We start from the raw sequence: 19,739 nt of genomic DNA, 5'->3' as shown, positions 1-19,739 counted from the left end.
AGGTGGCACATTCGTGGTAACTGAAGAAATTGGTGAATCACGTGCTTAACGTTTAAACGTTCTCACGTGAGCACCGGTCAGGTGATTGTAAATCGTGTCCTTGCACGTCAAACCGTTTGCTATACTTACTAATTGTCACTCGAAGATCCGTTAATTGCCGGCTCATTTCGTCGACGTTGAATGGAAAGGGGGTACGCGTTCAATTAATGAGACGATGCAGCTCGCATAGCAAGAAGACACGCCGATGGAGTACGACGGAGAGTCGATTGAAGCTCAAAATCAAAGTTCTTCCTTCGCCGTGGTCTGCCATTCAAATCGAGTCACCGGAGTGCATCGTGTTTTCAGGATTCCAAGTTAAAATGTGCTGAAATTGTTTGGTTCAGGTCAAAGAAAGACTGACTGAGGTGAAGAAAATTTTAGTGACATGACTGGATTCAGTTTCGAAAAGTTATTGAAGAACAGAATTCCTGTTCTGAATTGGCTACCCCTGTACAGAACAAAGGATGCATTGGGTGATCTGGTTGCGGGTTTCACGGTGGGCCTGACCCTGATACCACAGGTATTTTCCAAAGATCATGATCTTATCGTCGTGAATTAAAGTCTTATCAAAGTTTCGCGATGTCTATTTCATGATTCCATAACCGATCCGATTCGAACAAACTTGATATAATTTCAGGCGATCGCGTACGCTGGATTGGCAGGTCTGACGCCGCAATATGGTCTTTACAGCGCGTTTGCTGGCAGTTTCGTTTACATAATTTTTGGTACCTGCCGAGAAGTTAATATTGGCCCAACTGCGTTGATCTCTTTGCTAACATACACGTACGCGAGGTAAGCTGTCCACGCATCTCGCGAAAACATTATTCCTTTAGACTTAATTTAAGATTCAAGCCTATGAATGAACCATCTCAATTGACTAACACAATGGTTGAATTTGCGTATATCATAGCAGACAATTGGAGCCATCATATAATATAATAGCGACTGAAAAGATGCTGTTATCCTTTGAAATGCAGTTATCTTACTTCGACTTCCTTTCAGCCTTAGTCTTCAGATCCACCTACTTTAATAATGTTGTGCCTTCTTTTATCATACGAATCACGTTTAAAAATACTTGGAACTTTTGACGAATAGCCTTTCACTTGGCTCTTGTCCTTTGATCCCGGAAACGCGAGATCCCAAATTATTTCTGTAGCTTTGGCAATCACGGTTCGTTTGTGTTCGAACGTTTAATATTTCTGCTCTTATGGTATTCCAGAGGTATTCCCGAGTACGCTATCCTCCTGTGTTTCTTGTCAGGAAGCGTTACGATAGTTCTCGGAATCCTTCGACTGGGATTTCTGGTGGAGTTTGTTTCCATGCCTGTCGTATCGGGATTCACGTCAGCCGCCAGTCTAATTATCGCCTGCAGTCAAATCAAGAGTTTACTAGGCTTGAAGATACACGGGGAAAGTTTCATCGAGATTTGGCGGGAATTGGTTAACAACATCCACCGGACCAGAATCCCTGACCTGATCTTGTCTTGCTGCTGCATTCTAATTCTATTAACCTTGAAGGTAATTCACCATGGACTCTATTCGCTAGCAAAACGAGTTCGTGTGCGCTGTGAATACGTAAAAAAGAAAAAAAGAAGACAGAAAATCAACGAGAAAAACGAGCCAGTCGTACATACTCATACAACTCCTTTTTATTTCCTTCTCGTTCCAGATACTCAAAGATGCCAAGGTCTCGAATAAAATTTTAAGCAAACTGATCTGGTTCCTTGGAACTGGTAGAAACGCCCTCGTCGTAATTCTATGCGCCGTGGCGTCGTACGTCTTCGAAAATCGCGGTGGAGCACCTTTCATTCTTACAGGTCACGTCGAGGCCGGACTACCCTCCGTTACTCCACCACCTTTCTCGGTAAACGTTGGAAATCAAACCGTAACTTTCCTCGATATGTGCAAAAATTTAGGTACCGGTATCATAATCGTTCCTTTGATCTCGATTATTGGGAATGTTGCCATCGCGAAGGCGTTTTGTAAGTTTCCAAGCGATATTTCATTTTCCGATAGCTCTCGACGCTCTTCGAAACGCTAATTATATTTTTAACAAAAGCACGAGGAAAGTCGCTCGATGCTACTCAGGAGATGTTAACTTTGGGTCTGTGCAACGTTGTTGGATCATTTTTCCATTCCATGCCGGTCACTGGTTCGTTTTCCAGAAGCGCCGTGAACGATGCTTCCGGTGTAAGGACGCCCTTGGGCGGTATCTACACAGGTAACTATGAAACGTTCGCGATTATAAACGTTCGCGAATATTTGATGCAAATTAGGTGGTATCCATTATAGGTATTCTAGTCATTCTTGCTCTGAGCTTATTCACACCGTACTTTTATTACATTCCAAGAGCGACCTTAAGTTCCGTGATAGTTTGTGCGGTGATATTCATGGTCGAGGTGAAAATGATACGACCTATTTGGAAATGCAGCAGTGAGTAAAAAAAAATCAGTCAAACTTAATATAAAATAATAATAATAAATGAAATTAGTAGAATTGTAACTTACAATGGGATGAAAGCTTACAGAGCTATATCAAAGTCATTCGGAGAATGTTGATAAATGTATGAATATTGTCATAAGCCATTTCAAAATATACTAATTCGGAAATGTGATTCCAGAACGAGATCTGATCCCGACTTTCACAACATTCTTCGCATGTTTATTCGCCGGTGTTGAATTGGGAATTTTAATAGGAGTGGCAATTGATCTGGCAATATTAATTTATTTCAACGCCAGGCCGACAATATATATCGAATACAGAAATGTAAGTACATAACAATGATAGACAAAGACTTGATAAAGAGATCGCTATTGTTTTAAAAATATCTCCATTTTATTTTCTTTCTCACCGCAGACTCCTACGTTAAATTACATCCTCGTGCGTCCCAGCGCCGGGTTGCTGTTCCCAGCGGTGGATTACCTGAGGATATATCTGTTAGAGAACTTAGCTAATGATCATCATAAATTACTGAAAAACTTCAAGAACACGAAAATCGTCGTACTAGATTGCAAGCACATCGATAAAATTGATTTCACTGCGGCGCATGTACGTGCAATTATCTGAAATAGCGGATTACGAATTTGGCCTGGATTTTACTTCTTCGAGCCTCCTTCTCCCGTTTCTTTCACATCCTTGTTACAAAAAGATATTTTTTTCTTTTTTCTTTATCGCGTTTACAGAGAAAATAGCAGAGATTTTTATATTACGATGATAATGGAGGAAAGATATAACTCGATTGCTCAACAATCGCTCAAAGATGTAAGATCTAGGACAGATTTGAACACAATTCGTTAATTTGTTCAAATTCCTCGATTTGTAACATTTACAGGGATTAAATATGGTAGTGAGAGACTTTAAGGAACAGAATCACTTCTTGATAATGCTACGACCTTCCAAGGAAATCGTACAAAGTATCCAATCGCTCTCCAAAGAAACGATCGATGTGGTCAATACCGATGCCGAGCTCGTAGCTATTTTGAAAGAATTGAGCACGACCAAAGTAGCTAAAGAAATTGGTGCAGAGGTAATAGATATGTCGAATGGGATAACTATCAGTGCCACGAGAAGTGAACTAACGAGTACGAAGCTTTGAAACGAACTCTAAATTTAAGGCATGAAAATTAAATAGAGAAAATTGAATCTTCAACAAAATATTTGGAATTTCTACAGGCTCCTCTTTTTTTGTTCCTTTTTTGTTTTTTTAATATATATATATATAATATAATATTGAAATTGAATTGTAAGACTATCAACGATATCGTATAAAATCGCAATGAACATTAACGCATGTTTATGATGTATATATGAACCGTATGATAATTCACAAGTTTTTTTTAACTTTTTATAAAGATATACGAATCGACCAGCAATGATATAATTCATCAGAAATTACTTTATTTTATCTATTTCAAAGAGATTCTATTGACACGTGCATTTCATAATACAGATGAAAGAATAATACTGTGGTTATAAATGCATATCAGAATATGTCAAGGGATTATAATATATTTATATATATATATATATATATATATAACATCTACCAAATATGGCAAGTTTACGTTTTATTTTGTAAAAACTTGTAAGTCCTCGAAAAATAAACTATATGATATTTCTTAACAATATAAGCAATATTTAAACAAAAATATATATATATTATAAAACTCTTTGCCTCCAAATAACACAGAATGAAACAATGAAGTAAACAAAATTATTTGCCGATATTAGGTCGTAAAAACGAAATTATTTAACACTGTAACCAATTAGAGCATAAATTATCATCGTAACGATATCACATGTACCTACTAAGGAATCGAATTCAAGAAGAAAAGGAAAGAAAGGAAATATTTGTAATGCGAACTAAACCCTAAATCGTCATAATACTTTCGATAGTAGGAACTTAAAAAATATTTTGCAAATTTGCATCTAATTACACATCGTGTATCGCGCCAATTACACGACGTGAGACGTCTTGTAACAAGCGCTTGATTATTGTTTTAAAAGTACATAGAATCCAAGTAACGAGTAACATCAATGTCTAATAATCATGGTGGATATAAATATCTGAAGGAAATCTAGAAAATAGATTTGCTACTTTCACACTGTTACGTTAGGAAACAAGATGAACTATCGCGTAATATTTCCAACAAATGGCAGTATCATATAAACTTCTTTTTAAAGCTTCTCAACTTTGAAAACTATCTTCTAATAGTGCGTGACATCTAATACGATGTATGTGATATTATATCTAGATTAATTAAAAAACTGACTTGTACGATATACATACATGTACATACATATACATATATAAAGATAACGATGATACAAACAGATGAAAAATCGTAAGGTAAATGTGCAACCGCCTTTTTTGTACCGCATAACTGTAATTATCTATCGAAAACAAGAAATAAGTGTATATGCATGGTACTGTTCACTGTTTTTCTAGGCTTACTGATCCATTGTTTTGCGCATGTTACGTCCCGTGTTTAGCCTGGTTGAAAGCTCTTTTGAAGATGCATGGTAAGTCGTATTCTTTTGAAAATGAGGGATGTAATGCTGCGCGTTAACAGCATGCATGTTGTAAGTTGCGGATTTTATATCCGACTGTATGGATGAATTTTGCATAGTGTCAGTCTTCCGCGAATAATTAATTCCGTAATACATACATTCTTTTGGTGATACCATAGGTGGTATACATTCGGAATTATTTTTCGATACGTCATCCTTCCTGTTGTTAGAGTCCTGATTAGTGTGGTACGTAGAGCAGGTCTCTGGAATTCTTTGATAACTGGTAGAATTAAAAGCGCGTGGCTCGTATTTCTGATTCACCTGCATGTGCATATTCGACGGACCATTCTTCGCAATAGGATCCATTGTAACTGCGTATGAGAACGGTACCATCAGCTGACTATCTTGAGAACAATTTTGATACTCATTTGGCACAGATGCTCGATATTGACTAGCTCTCATGTGAACATCCACAGTATTAGCCTTCATTCTGACACTGTTCGTTTTACAACTTTGCATATAATTGTCAAGTTTTACAGGGACAGAAAAGCTCGGAGCATTTTCCAGAGGTTGTATCGGCTGGAAATGTTTATACAAGTTGCTCTGCACGGACGTCGATACAGAACAATTCATAGAATCCGTCAAATTGTTCGGTGGTAATGCTTGATTTGAAAATGTGGTGCAATTGCTGTATGGTGGATTTTGGAATAATCGTGCTGGATACTGCATCATTGGATTCCAGCTTTGCATACACATTGGGGGAACGTAAAATAACGGATGTTGCAAGTAACTCGTTTGTTGAATGTTGTTGAAATCCGCGTTGCACATGTGTCTGGAATTCTGAATTGGGATGTTCAAAGAATGGGCGGGATTTATCACGTTCCCAAAAAGAAACATATCTGGGAGAGGCAAATTCCACTGATTATGCTGTGTAGTTATAGGATGATTATGAAAACCTGATGGTGGTAGAACTGACGTTTGAGTATTATGCATTAGAATATTAGAAGGGTCGGTTTGCAACATGTTTTGGTTTTCTATACTGTAAGAAGAGGTACTTGGAATTAATATATTTTGAGGGATGATTGTACTGTCAGCTGTTTTTCTTGGTACAGTTTGTGCATTATTATAATGATTTAGATAGACAGCAGGCATATTCTGATAGGGCAACCCATTTCCCATAGCGATAGGTGGATTAGAATTATTCTGTGGCAATATGCTTTGTGGTGACATATGCGATGTTTGTTCTGGTTTTTGATGTACTAAATCCATAAGATGTAAATCTCGTTCGTTATTTTGACTGCTGCTGGTTGTATTATTATATTGAGCATTATTATTATCGAAATAACTCCTATTTTGTACATTTTGGTGGTTTTCAATTTGTTGAGCATTATTTGTATGTGGTGTATTTTGTAAATCAGAATAAAATGAATTTGCTGGAGGCTTGCTTTGATGCATAGAATTATCAGAATATGATGTTACAGAATGATGTGCCATATTAAATTCCTGAACGTTATCTAAAAATTTAACTGATTTCGTCTCTGAATTACTAGTACTTGTTTTATTATTGCTATTATTATTACTAGTATCTTCTTGTTCAGTCTTCACAAATTGTACTTCAGTTTCATTACAAGAAGCCTGTGAAATCTGTGATTCTTGTGGTGTATGACATGACGTATATATACTTGTGCAATCTTTGGTACTACTTGGAAAACAATTTAATGATTTTATAGACTGTACATTATTTATAGCAGGTGAATCTAATGCATCAGTCTTTATATTACTAGCACCGTTACTTGTCTTATGTGAGTATACAGTTATCTTTGAGCCTTCAGATTGAGAACGCATCTTTGTATCTGCTGAATTAATACGATTTACTCTATAATCTTTTGTCAAGTTATTATCTGTAATATTCCTTTTATGATCATCTGTTTTCATTTTCCCATTTACATCCTTGATAAACGTCTGAAATATACCGGAAGATCGCCTATAAATATTAGAATCTTTCTTAAATTTCTGATTGTATGCTTGATCATCTTTAATATTTCTTTCATTGTTGTTCTTCGCATTAGTTAAATTTGAGTAACTTCGTTTGTTTGGTACTGAATTTGTCTTTATTAAACTTCTTTCATTTATATTGCATTCTGTAATACTTGAATTCTTTGTACCTTTTCCAGAAACATTCTGATTGGACTGTATACTGCTAATTTGTTTATTTACTAAAGGTTGTTGAGTTTCACACTTCTTTCTTGATACGTTCTCAGCTGAATTAGACACGTTAATACTGTTATTAAAGCCAGATGAATTATTAATATAACTATTTTCTTCTGGCTTAGTTGCATTTTTTGAATATCGTTGCTGTGACTTTATTAAAGATTTATTTCTATTATAGTGGACATTATATGATTGAGTACGCGTTACATGAATCTTATGACATTTTTTTATGTCATCTATTTCATTATTTTTTTTGTCTGATTCATTTTTACTTAGTTTTAATTTTGTTGCAACAGATTTACTTTTCTCATCTAATCCCTCTATGGATCGGCTTTTATTACCACTATCATTAAATGTAGAAAAATGTTGTTTAAAAAACTGTTGCTCCTTCACTCGTGCTCCTTTACCCACGATTAAATTTTTATTGTAACTATTGACTTTGCTATATTTATCATTAAGCTTAGGATTTGTCCCTACAGCTACCTTTTTTGAATCCACAGAAGTTGAAGTTATATTATCATTACATAAATTTAGTAAGTCATCTTTAGATTTAGAAGTCTGTTTCGAAGGAGTCCAAGATTCTTTCAAAGAGCCTGCAAGCAGAAGACATTTTTTTACTGCAAATTCCTTACAATGATATTCTAGTCAGTTTAAGAAATTTCATTCCCACCTGATTGTTTTTTAATCTTTTGATCATTCAATCTTTTAGTATTAATTTTTTGAGTTGTCTTTTGTATACTTGTCTTTGTGTCCAATGGTGACTGACTTTTAGATTTTTCATTGTTATTGTTGTTATCATGACACTGCTTTGAGTTTACTTGATTATCCACATCACTGTCTGACTTTGGTAAGTTAGATATATTATGCTGACTATTATCCCTGATTACATAAATAATACAGATACAACATAGAGAAATTCACAATAAAGAAAATAAGTTCTTGAATTAATCTGTTACATACCATTTGCTATCAGCTTCATTATGTAATTTGTCAGATTTATTATTTTCCTCTTCGTTAAGTCTAAATTGCTCTAATTGAACTGTAACAATATCCTCTGTCAAAGACGTATTGATCACCTCCTGTTCATCCAATCTTTGCATTACCAACGATTGTGAATTTGGAAATAGTGTATTAGTTACATTAACATCTTTGTTCCAAACAGTCTCCATATCTTTTTGAGAAAAATCAACAATTTCTAAAGGTGATTGAGACGTATCTTTGCTTAGAGTATTATTGTTTTCATTAATATCTTTATTTAAAATAGAATCAATCTTATTTAATTCAGGACTGTTTGAAAGAGTGTTAGTTGAGACAACTTCAGTTTTTTCTTGTGTTCCTTCATTTACTTTACTTTTGAGTGTATTATTTACTGTTTCTCTTCCATCTGGAAGTGCCTTTATGCTATAATATAAAAGATGAATACAGAACATTAGGAAATACGGTTATGAATAATTTCCTAATATTTTATGTTTTCTTTAGATGTAAAAGATTTTACTATTGATTAATATCACTTGCTTACAAGGTTATAATTTTAATTGCATAACAAAGGACATCACAATAGCACTCAACGGTATAATTAAATGTAACATTAATAGAAAACATCCCACTTGTTTAAATATATTTTATTAAAGTTTTTACAATAAAAGGTATACTAATAACCATTAAAGTAATAATATGAAATGATATAGAAATAAAGAAAACCTAAATAAACCAAAATATATAAAATAGATATAAACGTACTGGCCTGATAACTGAGAATTACTTTTTAGCCACTGCATATTATGCATCTTGCCGATTAAGGCCATCTGCTCTGTATGAAATTTCTTTTCTAAATCTGTATCAGTGGAATCCATTCTACCTATTACAAATTTAGGTACAAAAACAAAATATAATTCTTGACAAAAAAATAATACATTATTTTATTCAGAATTCAGATTAAAGGAATACATGCTCATAAGATTGTAAATGATATATGAATAACAGGTACGATCTCAATATTGAACGTAGGTAGTCACAATCAATAATATTGTGAAACAAAATAATGGGACGATGCAAAATATTAAAAATAAAATATATGTAGAGTAAATAGTTAAACACGTTATACCTCTAATGAATCGCCAATGGGCGATACCTTCCCGCATGTCCTACTGACACAAATTATATTCGCTAAATGAGCTAAGATCAGTAGCAAATTTGAAGTAATAAACAACAAAAAAATAATCGTTCGATATATGTTACTTCACATAAAAATTCTGAAATTATCCTACGGACGACATACAAAAAGCACGATAAAAATTACAATCACTTTGGTCAATGAATTTATATCAAACGCATGTTATACATAATTAACGTGAACATCAAAAACAATTACAATAAATACAATTACGACGCAATTGAAATCGAATAAGTACGACATCAATCTAAATGTTAAACTTGGAAATAATGTGATGGTTACATCTACGATAATGATAATTATCCGGTTACCGTATAATTAATCTTCTGACGGCAACCAAAGCATTAAACCAGAAACTTTAGCAGCGTAAGTTTTTCTTCCACTTAATTTACAGAGATTAGGAGGAACAACCGACCACAGTAAAGGACGCCATAATACTGATGGACAGGAGGATGCGTAAATGCAAACGAAAGAAAAATTTTCAAAGTGAATAAGAAAAAAGTCTCGTTTATATAGCCCTTTCATTGTACATATTTTTTCGGTACTACGACATTCGATTATCTTAATAATAATTATCGTATATGTGAAAAATTTGTTATTTTAGAATCGTAATAAGCTTTCGAAATTCAAATAATGCCCCCCTCGAAGGACGTTTCGAAACACTAGAAATTTATTGGTTGTCACTCGATGAAACGACAAGCCTAACTTGTTCTCCCTAAATTACCGACTGCAGTAGAAATGCAGTCCCTCTATTGATAAATATGCGAACTGCACTTTCTCTCTGAACCATCCCCAACAATCGAAATGCCGATTCTCAGGCTCAGTTTATATAAGATCGTGTTCGGCGCGTATACGATCTTGTCGTGGTCGTAGGGAAAGTAGTACATATGTATTTGCCATTTGTACGTAAATTTGTTATAAAGTTGTAAAAATTATGATATCGTGTTAACTCACAGCCTGTAATAGGTTATACTCAGTTTCATAGGCAATCAATATCTCTATCAAGAAAATGACACATACAAATATAATAATTTATAATAATTAACGGTGTGCCCTGTAACAGTTGCATTCGACAGAAGTATGTTATCTTATTCACTGTACTACATAATTGGTATGTATTTCCTTTTCATATAATGTTTGTAATTATATAATGTTTAAAGTTCATATTGATATAACAAACAGATATAAAAATTAAATTCGTATGACCGCGTTTATATACTTTTTTAACGCGTGTCCGATTGTGTTAATGAAAAGGGTCAAGTAGCTATGGCCCTTTAATTAAGTCGGTGGAGTTAAATGGTATCAGAAGAATGTTGTGATATATTGTATCGGAATAGAAGAAGTGGTCAATGATACGTAAAATTGCAAAAAAAGCATCTATAGTTACTGTAACCTTACAAACCGGTGAAATTAAAATAATGCCATTTTGTAGATATGTTGTTATCGTTGATAAATATGTATCGCATGTATAATATTGTTGAATAATTATGATAATGGTGCGATTGCTAACAATGATATCATTGTTTCGCTATATTTTAAAATATTGACAAAAAACAGAAAATAATATCTTCTATTTTCAAAAAGTAGGGCATGTTATTTTTTTTTTCTACATTTGATTTATCATTTATTTAATCATTATTTTTGTCGTTAAATTTTTACAAAACAAAATCTCTATATGGATACAGATAAATCTGTTTTTTCGGAGAATTTATATTATCGCACTTGGAATTGCTTTAACGTTGAAATTATCAATATACGTATATTCTTACTTTACATCGAATAAGAATTAGTATTGTTGGCGATTGGTGCAAAAAGTACGAAGGCTAGCCGAGATTTTTCCTTCGGTAACGTGAGATAAATTTTGCACTGTCTGGCTGGGTATATAAGCAACCAAAAGGCCTTCGATTTCTTTCAGTTCCTCGTTAAATCGTGAAATGAAAATACCGATAATTTAAATACGTTCTAAACAGGTATTTCTATTGCTTTATGATATTACAATTCATGCTAACTCAACAATCATTTGAAAAGCATTAGTGAGCGTAAGAAGCTGCGCTTCGGTGAAAATCCCAGCTTCTACCAGTAAGAATTTTGTGAATTTGAAGAGTATATTTGAAAAATAATTCGAAATAATTTATTTTTTGGACATTCAAGTAAAGATTACTATTATTATTAGAAAATTAATTATTCTGTTTAGTGTCTAGATTAACCGGCTATCTTTTATAAAGGTACATAATTTACAATGGCTCTCGATGCAATAGACAAAAAACAATGGCATTCAAAAGGCGGTCAATTAAATAAATTTGTTAAAAAACGTATACCTATTACGGCATGGTTACCAAATTATAATTCCGAAAAATTTTTGAACGATGCTATCGCTGGCATTACCGTCGGGCTCACTGTTATGCCGCAAGGTCTTGCTTATGCCACTTTAGCCGGCTTAGAACCTCAGGTAAATAATTATTCTTTGAACAAAAATTTACAATTAATTTATTTTTTAATTTCGTTACTTTTAAAATAACAAAATATATGTGTGTGTGTTTTATAGTATGGTCTTTATTCTGCATTTATGGGAGCTATGGTATATATAGTATTTGGTTCATGCAAGGATATCACAATTGGACCCACAGCTCTTATGGCATTGATGACTCATGAATATGTCCAAGGTAGAAATGTGGATTTTGCAGTATTGTTAGCATTTTTGTGTGGTTGCTTACAAATACTGATGGCTTTCTTACGGCTAGGTAATTACATTATATTATTAAATATTTGTACAGTATAATATTATTTGATATTTACTTTAAACTGCAAAATGTTTTCCAGGAGTACTTATAGATTTTATATCAATACCAGTCACAGTTGGTTTTACTTCTGCAACATCTGTTATAATTGTTGTTTCTCAGCTAAAGGGACTTCTAGGATTAAAAATCTCCTCTCAAGGGTTTTTAGATACTTTAACAAAAGTGTTACAACACATTCATCAGATTAGTTGGTGGGATACTGGGATGAGTTTCTCTTGTATTACTATTCTGTTATTATTTAGGGTAAGTATTTATTAGTTACATTATTTAAATAATTATAGGAGAAAATTAAGGTGTCTTTATTGTTTAGAAAATGAAAGACATCAAGTTATGTTCAAATAACGAGAAACCAACTAAATATCAAAGGATACTGATAAAAATGATATGGTTATTATCAACAGCTAGAAATGCTGTCATTGTTATAATCTGTTCTACCATTGCTTATAAATTAAATTCTACTAAATATGGTTCTCCATTCATCCTTACTGGTCCTGTAAGATCTGGTCTTCCATCTTTTGGATTGCCTCCTTTTTCTACACAAGTAAAAAATGAGACTTTAAGTTTCACTGAAATGTGTTCAGAACTTGGTGCATCTATAGCATTAGTACCTATAATTGGTGTCCTTGGGAATGTAGCAATAGCAAAGGCTTTTGCAAATGGTGGTAAAGTAGATGCCACTCAAGAGCTAATTACTTTAGGAATTTGTAATGTTCTTGGATCTTGCGCAAGTGCAATGCCAGTTACTGGGTCCTTCAGTAGATCTGCAGTGAATCATGCTAGTGGTGTAAAAACACCAATGGGTGGTTTATACACTGGAATATTAATATTGCTAGCTCTCAGCCTACTTACTCCTTACTTCTACTTTATACCAAAGGGTAATGCCATTTTTCTTATTTTATTCATGTTTTATGTATTAATATCTCTAAATTAATATTATTTGTCTAGCTTCCTTATCGGCAGTTATTATATGTGCAGTAATATATATGATTGAATATCAAGTTGTAAAACTCATATGGAGAAGTAGCAAAAAAGATCTGATTCCAATGTTTGTTACCTTCTTATTCTGCTTAATTATTGGTGTCGAGTATGGAATCTTATTAGGTGTGGGCACAAATCTTATGTTCTTATTGTATCCTTCTGCACGTCCTACAATACATGTTGATAAGTGTAAAGTTAGTAACAAATGAAAAACCGTTTAGTAAAATTATATAATCATGTATTTCTAAATGTATATGAATTGTGTACATTTTAGACTAACTCTGGGGCCGACTATCTCTTAGTAACACCAGGGAATAGTCTTTATTTTCCAGCTGTAGACTTCATTAAAAAGTCAGTTGGTAATGCCGGTATAAAGCAAGGTTCTTGTCAAGTTCCAGTTGTAGTTGACTGCAGATATATCTTAGGAGCTGATTTTACTGCTGCAAAAGTAAGTAATTTAGTAATAGGATTTTATATAGTAAAGTAATAAACTGGTACCTATAGTAATAAGTTTTGATTACAGGGAATAGCAACATTGATAAATGAATTTAACAATCGAAAACAAGGTCTATATTTTTACAATCCACGATCGGATGTTATTGCTGTACTTAAAGGAGCTTGTGGAGAAGATTTCCAATATATTTCTACCCAGGATGAATTGTCGTACTTATTATCGATGCACCAGGGTAATATAAATATATCCACCTTAATATAGATAAGATGATCGGACGAAAATTTATATTTTTTAATTGTTTTCTATTTTTAGAAAAAACATCGCAACAACTGTTGGAAATAACACGAGATAAGTCGCACGAACCATTAATGTTAAGTAGTCCTGAAATCATTCACCGAAGTAGTCGTTCATGCCATGAGCTTAATGAAGTTACAACTACATTGTTACATGCTACAGCTAGTTAAATAGTAAAGAATATTTTCAACTTTCTAAACTTTGCTTTCAACTCTTTTTAAGAAGTGAAATTCAAATTGATTAAATAAGCATTTTACTTTTGCACTTCATTAGAGTAGTGGCATACACATCGCAGGACGTTGTTGGATAATTTTCAGTATTATTAAATTAAATTACAGAAAATGAAATGTTTGACGATTTCATGTTGACGATACATAAATGAAGTATGTTATATCTCTGCCCTTTTTACACTTGTTATACCAATAAGAAATAAATAATATATTGTGTAAATATTTATGTGTTATAATTTGTACACTCCTATGTAAACGTTTATAAATTACAGTCTTTTCTTTAACGCAATTAATTAATTACAAAGATACATACTTATTTGAAAGAAAGAATATATTGCACACCGTCTACTAAAATCGTGTAATCGCTCCATCACCAAAATACTTATTTTCATACTGAAACGTACATGTTTACCAGATTTATCAACAGTATTAATTACAATATAAATTAGATTGTCAATTGGCCAATAATACGTAGCAACATTGGAGTCGCGTGTTGGCTGAATTGAAAATTAAGATAAATATTACAAACAACGATATTACGTTTTAATTTCGATGCCGTCGTGTAACGAGTGTGAGAAAAGAAATATGAAACGTTTATGAAATATTAAGCAAAAATCGCTTAAAGCTTCTTGATAACTCTCTCAAATCTGTACAAGAATATATTCCAATCTATAATACAATATCTTCTGTGAGCATATGAGCAGAATCAGGAAATTTGAATACACTCAAATAGTTTTAATAAAGCCCTGAAACAACATCAGTGACTTTTCCACGATTTCCACCTGCAGAGGAAGTAGTGTTTCTTCTTCCAATTGGACTTTCTTTCATCTGTTGATTTCCCGAATATTTCCCAGCATTAAACCGATTTTTCCCTAATCCAAATGTATCGTAAGTTCGTCCAGCGAAAATTCCGGAATCCATCGATTTATTCAAGAACCTGTTACCAATATTCTCATTCTGACAGAATGAATTATGTCTCACGCCATTCTTCATCAGTATCATTGGAGTACAGTCAAGATCTAATTCGTTTTTCCTGGAAGAATTAAGCTCGTTCCATTCTCGATTTCTCTGTTCCTCGTACAGCTCGTCACTTCTTAATTGCTTATTGCTCACATGCCCGGAATAAAATTCATCGCTTTTTAGATGTTTACTCTTCGATTCTTCCTTCCTGCCTTTGGATGTCAGTTCGAAGCAACTTTTCGAGTCTTCTAATCTACTTGACTTCGATCTAACAAGTGCCCTTTCTTCTCGACACTTTTTCGTCTTGGATTGATATTTACTAGAACTCCATTGAGTTTTCTCCTCCATGATTACAATATCGATCATCGAGTCTAGACCTTCGTCGATCCTATCCAAAGATTTGGTTAGTAGATTGGGAGATTTTGGAGCCTCGATGGATCTGGGTCTCCGCGTTACCAGAGGTTCAAGGTTGAAGTCCGTAACATAGAATAATCCACTGTCACTTCCTCCTTGTGACGAGCACTGATCCTTTCTAGCGATATGAGATACGTGATGGAACGACTCTGACCTGCGCATCCTACTTCTCGAGTTTCCTTCTCCGAAAAACTGCTCCTGTTTGCTTAAATTCTCCGAGCTGCCGGGTCTTCCGTAACTCTGGAGACTTCGATGCTCGTCGAAAGAGTTCAGGCTCTCAAACTTTCTAATGTGATTCTCCACTCTACTTTTACTGGATCTTTTCGATCGTGGGCTGGAAGCAGTCGATTCGAGATAATCGTGACTCGCAGATCTACGAAGAAGTTTCCTCTTTTCTACCTCGCTTCTATATTTCGAACTATGTCTGTGGGAAATTCCGTCTGTTTGTCTATTACTCGATTTCGTCTCGTTCGTCGTTTTGTTCTTCGTATTGCACGATGTCTCGTAGTTCCTGATCGTTTTTTTCTCTTTTATTTCGTTTTCACTGAAACACCGGAGATCGTCGAAGCTTTTCTTCATCTTACGATCACTGGTATTTTCTGTTTCTTTCCGGTTGCACTGCTTTTGGAAATGATCGACCTCGGTGTTTTTGATTTGTTCCTCGTACGCTTGATTCTTGCCATTATATTTCAGCCGAGAGGCACTGAGAAGGGAATCGCTACCATCACCCAGTGTTTCGTCTTCGATATCTTCATCGTGAGAATTGAACGCCTCTTCCTGGTCGATAAAGTCACAGTGCCTCACTGCCATGATGGCCGACAAACAAGGCGGTGATTTTCTAGGCGGTTGGGGATGTAGAATAGTCGGAACGATTGCTTCTTCCACGTCAGGTCCCTTTACAACGATCTTCACGCTTCCTTCCACGGAAGATTTCGAAACTCTGCGTGTTTCACCGTTCAATCTCCTGCCACCACTGGAATCTGTACTGTAATCCCGATCATTACCAAAGTAAGTCACCTGTTCACCTTTGATCACGCTTTGGGACACGTTAGAACCGGTGTTAGACTTCAAAATCTTCGTGTCCGTTTGATGATCTCTCTTCAAGACTTTTTCGTAAACGTACGTTTCGGAATTATTTAACGAAACCTTCGAATTAGTTCTATGTAACTTCGTTTTGGAAGAATTCTCGTTATAAAAGTCCTGATCCCCATGATCTATCCGATTCTGTTCGTGGTTCTTGTCACCGATCTCTTGCTCCGCGTCCTTCACGATAATCCTCAGTTCCTCGATCACGTCGTCTATCGTCGTTTCCTGATCGTTGTCCGGAGACGCGCTGACTTTCTGATGATTGGATCGCGACTGGTGTTTCGTATTCTCTGGACTACTCGATCTCTCTGACGAGCTGATGCCTTCGTCCTCGGCGTTCGAGGACATTTTCGGCGACTGTTTCGTACCAAGCACTGTCATCTTCTCACGATCCTCCAGGTTGTAATTGTTCAACTTCTCCAATTGCATTTGCTGAAGTTGCGTCTGCAGAGCCGAAACTTTTTTACTGAGAATCCTACAAGTTTCCTCGGCACGTACAACTCGTCGCTGTAGGGCGTCCACGTCCACGCAGTTGTGCGACCATTTCTGAACTTCCTTATGTAGAAGATCGTTCAAAGCGTCCTCCTCCCTGCCGTCCAATTCTTTCAGCCATTCTTGAAGGACCTGCGGCTCCAGTCCAGCTTCGCAGGCTTCAGCCTAATGACGAACAGACCAACCGGTTATTCGTCATGGAAATCGTGAAAATATCGTCAAAGATTCTCGAGTACAATTTCTAATTCCTAATCGTAGAAATTCCCTAAGGAACTATCAGTTTTCGATCGATATACGTTACCTGAATGTACAATCTGGTTTGCGTCCGCGATGCAGATTTTAGGAAGGCGTTCAGGAATGAAACTCCTGCGACTCTCAGTGCAATCGCTGCTCTGGGAGCCAGGAGAGCTCCAGCGAGGAAACGGAATCTTCCACCCTCGCCATATTTCAGCCTAAGAGTAGATACAGCTTCCGAGACCACTGCGTGACCACCCGGTGTCTGACAGACCTTTGTCAGTAACTGGAAGAAGCAAACAATCTTAGAGAAACTTGTAATAAATTCTTGAGCCTGCCGCTTAAACAGCAGCTCGTTCCCCTCGTCTATCGCGATCGAGAGTTGCGCAAACTAAATTTCTTGTGAGAATGAAATTAGAACCAGCACGTAATTAATAGTTACGTATGATGGAAAATAAGAATCGCGAGTTTTCGTAGCATTGGTCGGCAGCTGAATCCCGTCGACAGTTCCTCACCGACGGGATAACGATCTCTTTATTCTCATTATATTCTCGCTGTGCCGTAACTCTGTGATCACGTGCTGTGGAAGTAATTATCCAGTTCGGTTAGTCAACATCTGATCGTAACCGCGATGCTTGGCAAGGTGCACTTCCTCGGACGGTGGAGGAAATAAAAAGTAGCGGAGAGTATAGGGGCGTGTATGAGGTTGCAAATGAAGCCGGCCGAATAACGTTTGGATAGACGATAAAAACTGGTTCTCGACGGCGTACACTCTCGAAATAACGGGGCCCCAGCCGTCAAGTGGACCGAGTTTGCTGGATACGCGCGTTTACGATTATCTGAATGGGTCAGATATAGTACATAAGAGACGATCATCTTGCCAAGTGCCAGAAGCCTGACCCACTCTATCCCCATTGGGTTCGCTTTTTATTTTTCCTCTTCTGTTAATCGCGCATTCCGTCACAGCTCGGATGCCAACTTTATTGCGCTGGTTAGTAGTACGTTTTAGAGGAGATTGCACGCGAATCTATTCGCTAAACGGTCAGAAGGCGATAAAAGCGCACGATAAAGGCACGCGATAAAGCACTCGGCGAAAACTAAAGATATAATTATTATCTATATACATATGTATACTTGACTCCGAGATCAAACCTAAGCGAAAATTGCGGCAAACAAATCGGTTCAAATAAATAAAGTGTCCAACTTTCGAACTGTTAACACTTGTTAACGTTATGTGACGTTGATATAAGATACATGTATTGTGAGATGATAGGAAGATATGCAAGAATTATGTTCTGAGAGAAGTACGCGATATGTGAAATATACCACACGTACGACTCCAACTGAATTCGTTTTTGATTAACAGTACCGCGGTGCTTGGAACGGAAGTGACGATTGTTACCTGGAGAGCTAGGACTCGGGACCGGTTCAAGCTACTAGTCAGACAAACTGCCAGAGCAAGAAGACCGGGTTGGGCTTGCACTAGGAGCCTCGGTGCGTCGGTGCATCGTTCGGTGCAGGCAGCCAGACATTCGACGCAACCCAACTCGTCCAGTGCAGCTCTTCTGGTACCCACTCTTGGACCCGTGTGACTGGAAGACGGTGGTGAGCTTTGGGCCAACTGAACACCGCGAAGTGTCTCAAGTAACAAAGTTATCCCATCAGCTGGCGGTGAAGCGAATTCCTGAACGAAGCTGAAACATAATTATTTCTTTCAATCGACGATATAATTCATTCGTAAGCGTGATATTTTATTTGTTAAGTACAAGCAGAATTATTTGAGACGTTAGATACTTTCTTCGTTATTTTAGCGATCTTTGATAAAGCTAGAATCGTTAGTAAGACATTCTAAATGAAGTTCTATGGCACGGAAAGCGGTACATGTACTACAAAGTGATACATCGTTGATTGCATATCCTAATACATCTATGGTACCGGAGACCGGAAGTAACGGTATGAACACATTTACCTTGAACACACGCATGTGTTCAGTATCTATCGTGTGCAGTTACGTGTATATATGCAATATAGCTTGCGGATATCATGTCACGTTTTCTACAGTGTTGCGGTTCAACTCCACTCTATCAAGTCCTCAGACTACTAGCATATGTTTCTTATAGTCCTAGAATCCTTATTCCAGGAATTGGGATTATTTTCTGTTATCTCAATTCTGTCTTTTCGTATGTATGCGTTTCTTCTTCTAATTCTCGTAACTCTAAATATCTCTTCGACACCGTTGCGTGATTCTCGCTCGCGTGATGCGCACTAATCATCGCGGACGTCGCATTATCCAATTTCTATAACGTTAAGCATATAATTAATGAGTTGATAAATAAATCAACATAAATCGGTCAGGTGTTAACGCGG

General features: G+C 35.9%; 4 protein-coding genes across 12 annotated transcripts in view; 2 read left to right on the top strand and 2 right to left on the bottom strand.

Moving 5' to 3' along the window:
- Positions 1-42: 42 nt before the first annotated feature.
- Positions 43-4,165, top strand: LOC117243347 (sodium-independent sulfate anion transporter-like). Its single transcript, XM_033510740.1, has 9 exons — positions 43-559; positions 677-831; positions 1,259-1,556; positions 1,708-2,020; positions 2,098-2,259; positions 2,331-2,471; positions 2,659-2,804; positions 2,895-3,086; positions 3,370-4,165. Exons 1-9 carry the CDS (start codon positions 425-427, stop codon positions 3,631-3,633), a joined length of 1,806 nt encoding a protein of 601 aa, XP_033366631.1. The 5' UTR covers positions 43-424; the 3' UTR covers positions 3,634-4,165.
- LOC117243329 (homeobox protein 2-like) lies at positions 3,869-10,153 on the bottom strand. Of its 4 annotated transcripts, XM_033510693.1 has the most exons (6): positions 9,744-10,153; positions 9,364-9,403; positions 9,000-9,117; positions 8,220-8,660; positions 7,930-8,138; positions 3,869-7,852 (listed from the first exon to the last, which is right to left on the bottom strand). In XM_033510693.1, the coding sequence occupies exons 2-6, from the start codon at positions 9,398-9,400 to the stop codon at positions 4,989-4,991; spliced, it is 3,669 nt and encodes a 1,222-aa protein (XP_033366584.1). In that variant the 5' UTR covers positions 9,401-9,403; positions 9,744-10,153; the 3' UTR covers positions 3,869-4,988. The 4 variants fall into 4 exon arrangements, with proteins under 4 accessions (XP_033366584.1, XP_033366585.1, XP_033366587.1 ...); XM_033510694.1 differs by lacking the exon at positions 9,364-9,403; XM_033510696.1 differs by lacking the exon at positions 9,364-9,403 and having other exon boundaries at positions 9,000-9,113.
- A 54-nt stretch (positions 10,154-10,207) lies between these two features.
- LOC117243341 (sodium-independent sulfate anion transporter) lies at positions 10,208-14,408 on the top strand. 2 transcript variants are annotated; one of them, XM_033510726.1, is made up of 9 exons: positions 10,208-10,543; positions 11,658-11,881; positions 11,978-12,173; positions 12,253-12,473; positions 12,541-13,105; positions 13,176-13,402; positions 13,483-13,656; positions 13,732-13,894; positions 13,975-14,408. In XM_033510726.1, exons 2-9 carry the CDS (start codon positions 11,672-11,674, stop codon positions 14,124-14,126), a joined length of 1,908 nt encoding a protein of 635 aa, XP_033366617.1. In that variant the 5' UTR covers positions 10,208-10,543; positions 11,658-11,671; the 3' UTR covers positions 14,127-14,408. The 2 variants fall into 2 exon arrangements, with proteins under 2 accessions (XP_033366617.1, XP_033366618.1); XM_033510727.1 differs by lacking the exon at positions 10,208-10,543 and adding an exon at positions 11,562-11,582.
- LOC117243330 overlaps positions 14,195-19,739 on the bottom strand; it is a 48,483-nt gene continuing 42,938 nt past the window's right edge. For all 5 annotated transcript variants that reach the window (XM_033510698.1, XM_033510700.1, XM_033510699.1 and 2 more), the window contains 3 exons: positions 18,775-19,066; positions 17,440-17,658; positions 14,195-17,303 (listed from right to left, as the gene is read on the bottom strand). In XM_033510698.1, the coding sequence (XP_033366589.1) occupies positions 14,922-17,303; positions 17,440-17,658; positions 18,775-19,066 (2,893 nt within the window). In that variant the 3' untranslated portion in view covers positions 14,195-14,921. The remainder of the gene's footprint in view (positions 17,304-17,439; positions 17,659-18,774; positions 19,067-19,739) is intronic.

The sequence above is a fragment of the Bombus vosnesenskii genome, unplaced genomic scaffold (genome assembly GCF_011952255.1).
Source record: "Bombus vosnesenskii isolate JDL3184/JDL3185 unplaced genomic scaffold, Bvos_JDL3184-5_v1.1 scf7180000013265, whole genome shotgun sequence".
Classification (NCBI taxonomy): domain Eukaryota; kingdom Metazoa; phylum Arthropoda; class Insecta; order Hymenoptera; family Apidae; genus Bombus; species Bombus vosnesenskii.
Note: the sequence above shows the minus strand (reverse complement) of the source record. Positions and strands in the feature narration are given on the sequence as shown.

Bases quoted from the DNA above. Each gene is read 5' to 3' on its own strand.
- LOC117243347 (XM_033510740.1), top strand. From the start codon at position 425: ATGACTGGATTCAGTTTCGAAAAGTTATTGAAGAACAGAATTCCTGTT. The intron at 2,472-2,658 runs GTGAGTAAAAAA...ATGTGATTCCAG, and splicing joins ACCTATTTGGAAATGCAGCA to AACGAGATCTGATCCCGACT. The intron at 3,087-3,369 runs GTACGTGCAATT...TAACATTTACAG, and splicing joins TTGATTTCACTGCGGCGCAT to GGATTAAATATGGTAGTGAG.
- LOC117243329 (XM_033510693.1), bottom strand. From the start codon at position 9,400: ATGCGGGAAGGTATCGCCCATTGGCGATTCATTAGAG. The intron at 8,139-8,219 runs GTATGTAACAGA...TTATGTAATCAG, and splicing joins AATGAAGCTGATAGCAAATG to GGATAATAGTCAGCATAATA. The intron at 7,853-7,929 runs GTGGGAATGAAA...TTCTGCTTGCAG, and splicing joins AAAGATTAAAAAACAATCAG to GCTCTTTGAAAGAATCTTGG.
- LOC117243341 (XM_033510726.1), top strand. From the start codon at position 11,672: ATGGCTCTCGATGCAATAGACAAAAAACAATGGCATTCAAAAGGCGGT. The intron at 13,106-13,175 runs GTAATGCCATTT...TTATTTGTCTAG, and splicing joins CTTCTACTTTATACCAAAGG to CTTCCTTATCGGCAGTTATT. The intron at 13,403-13,482 runs GTTAGTAACAAA...TGTACATTTTAG, and splicing joins TACATGTTGATAAGTGTAAA to ACTAACTCTGGGGCCGACTA.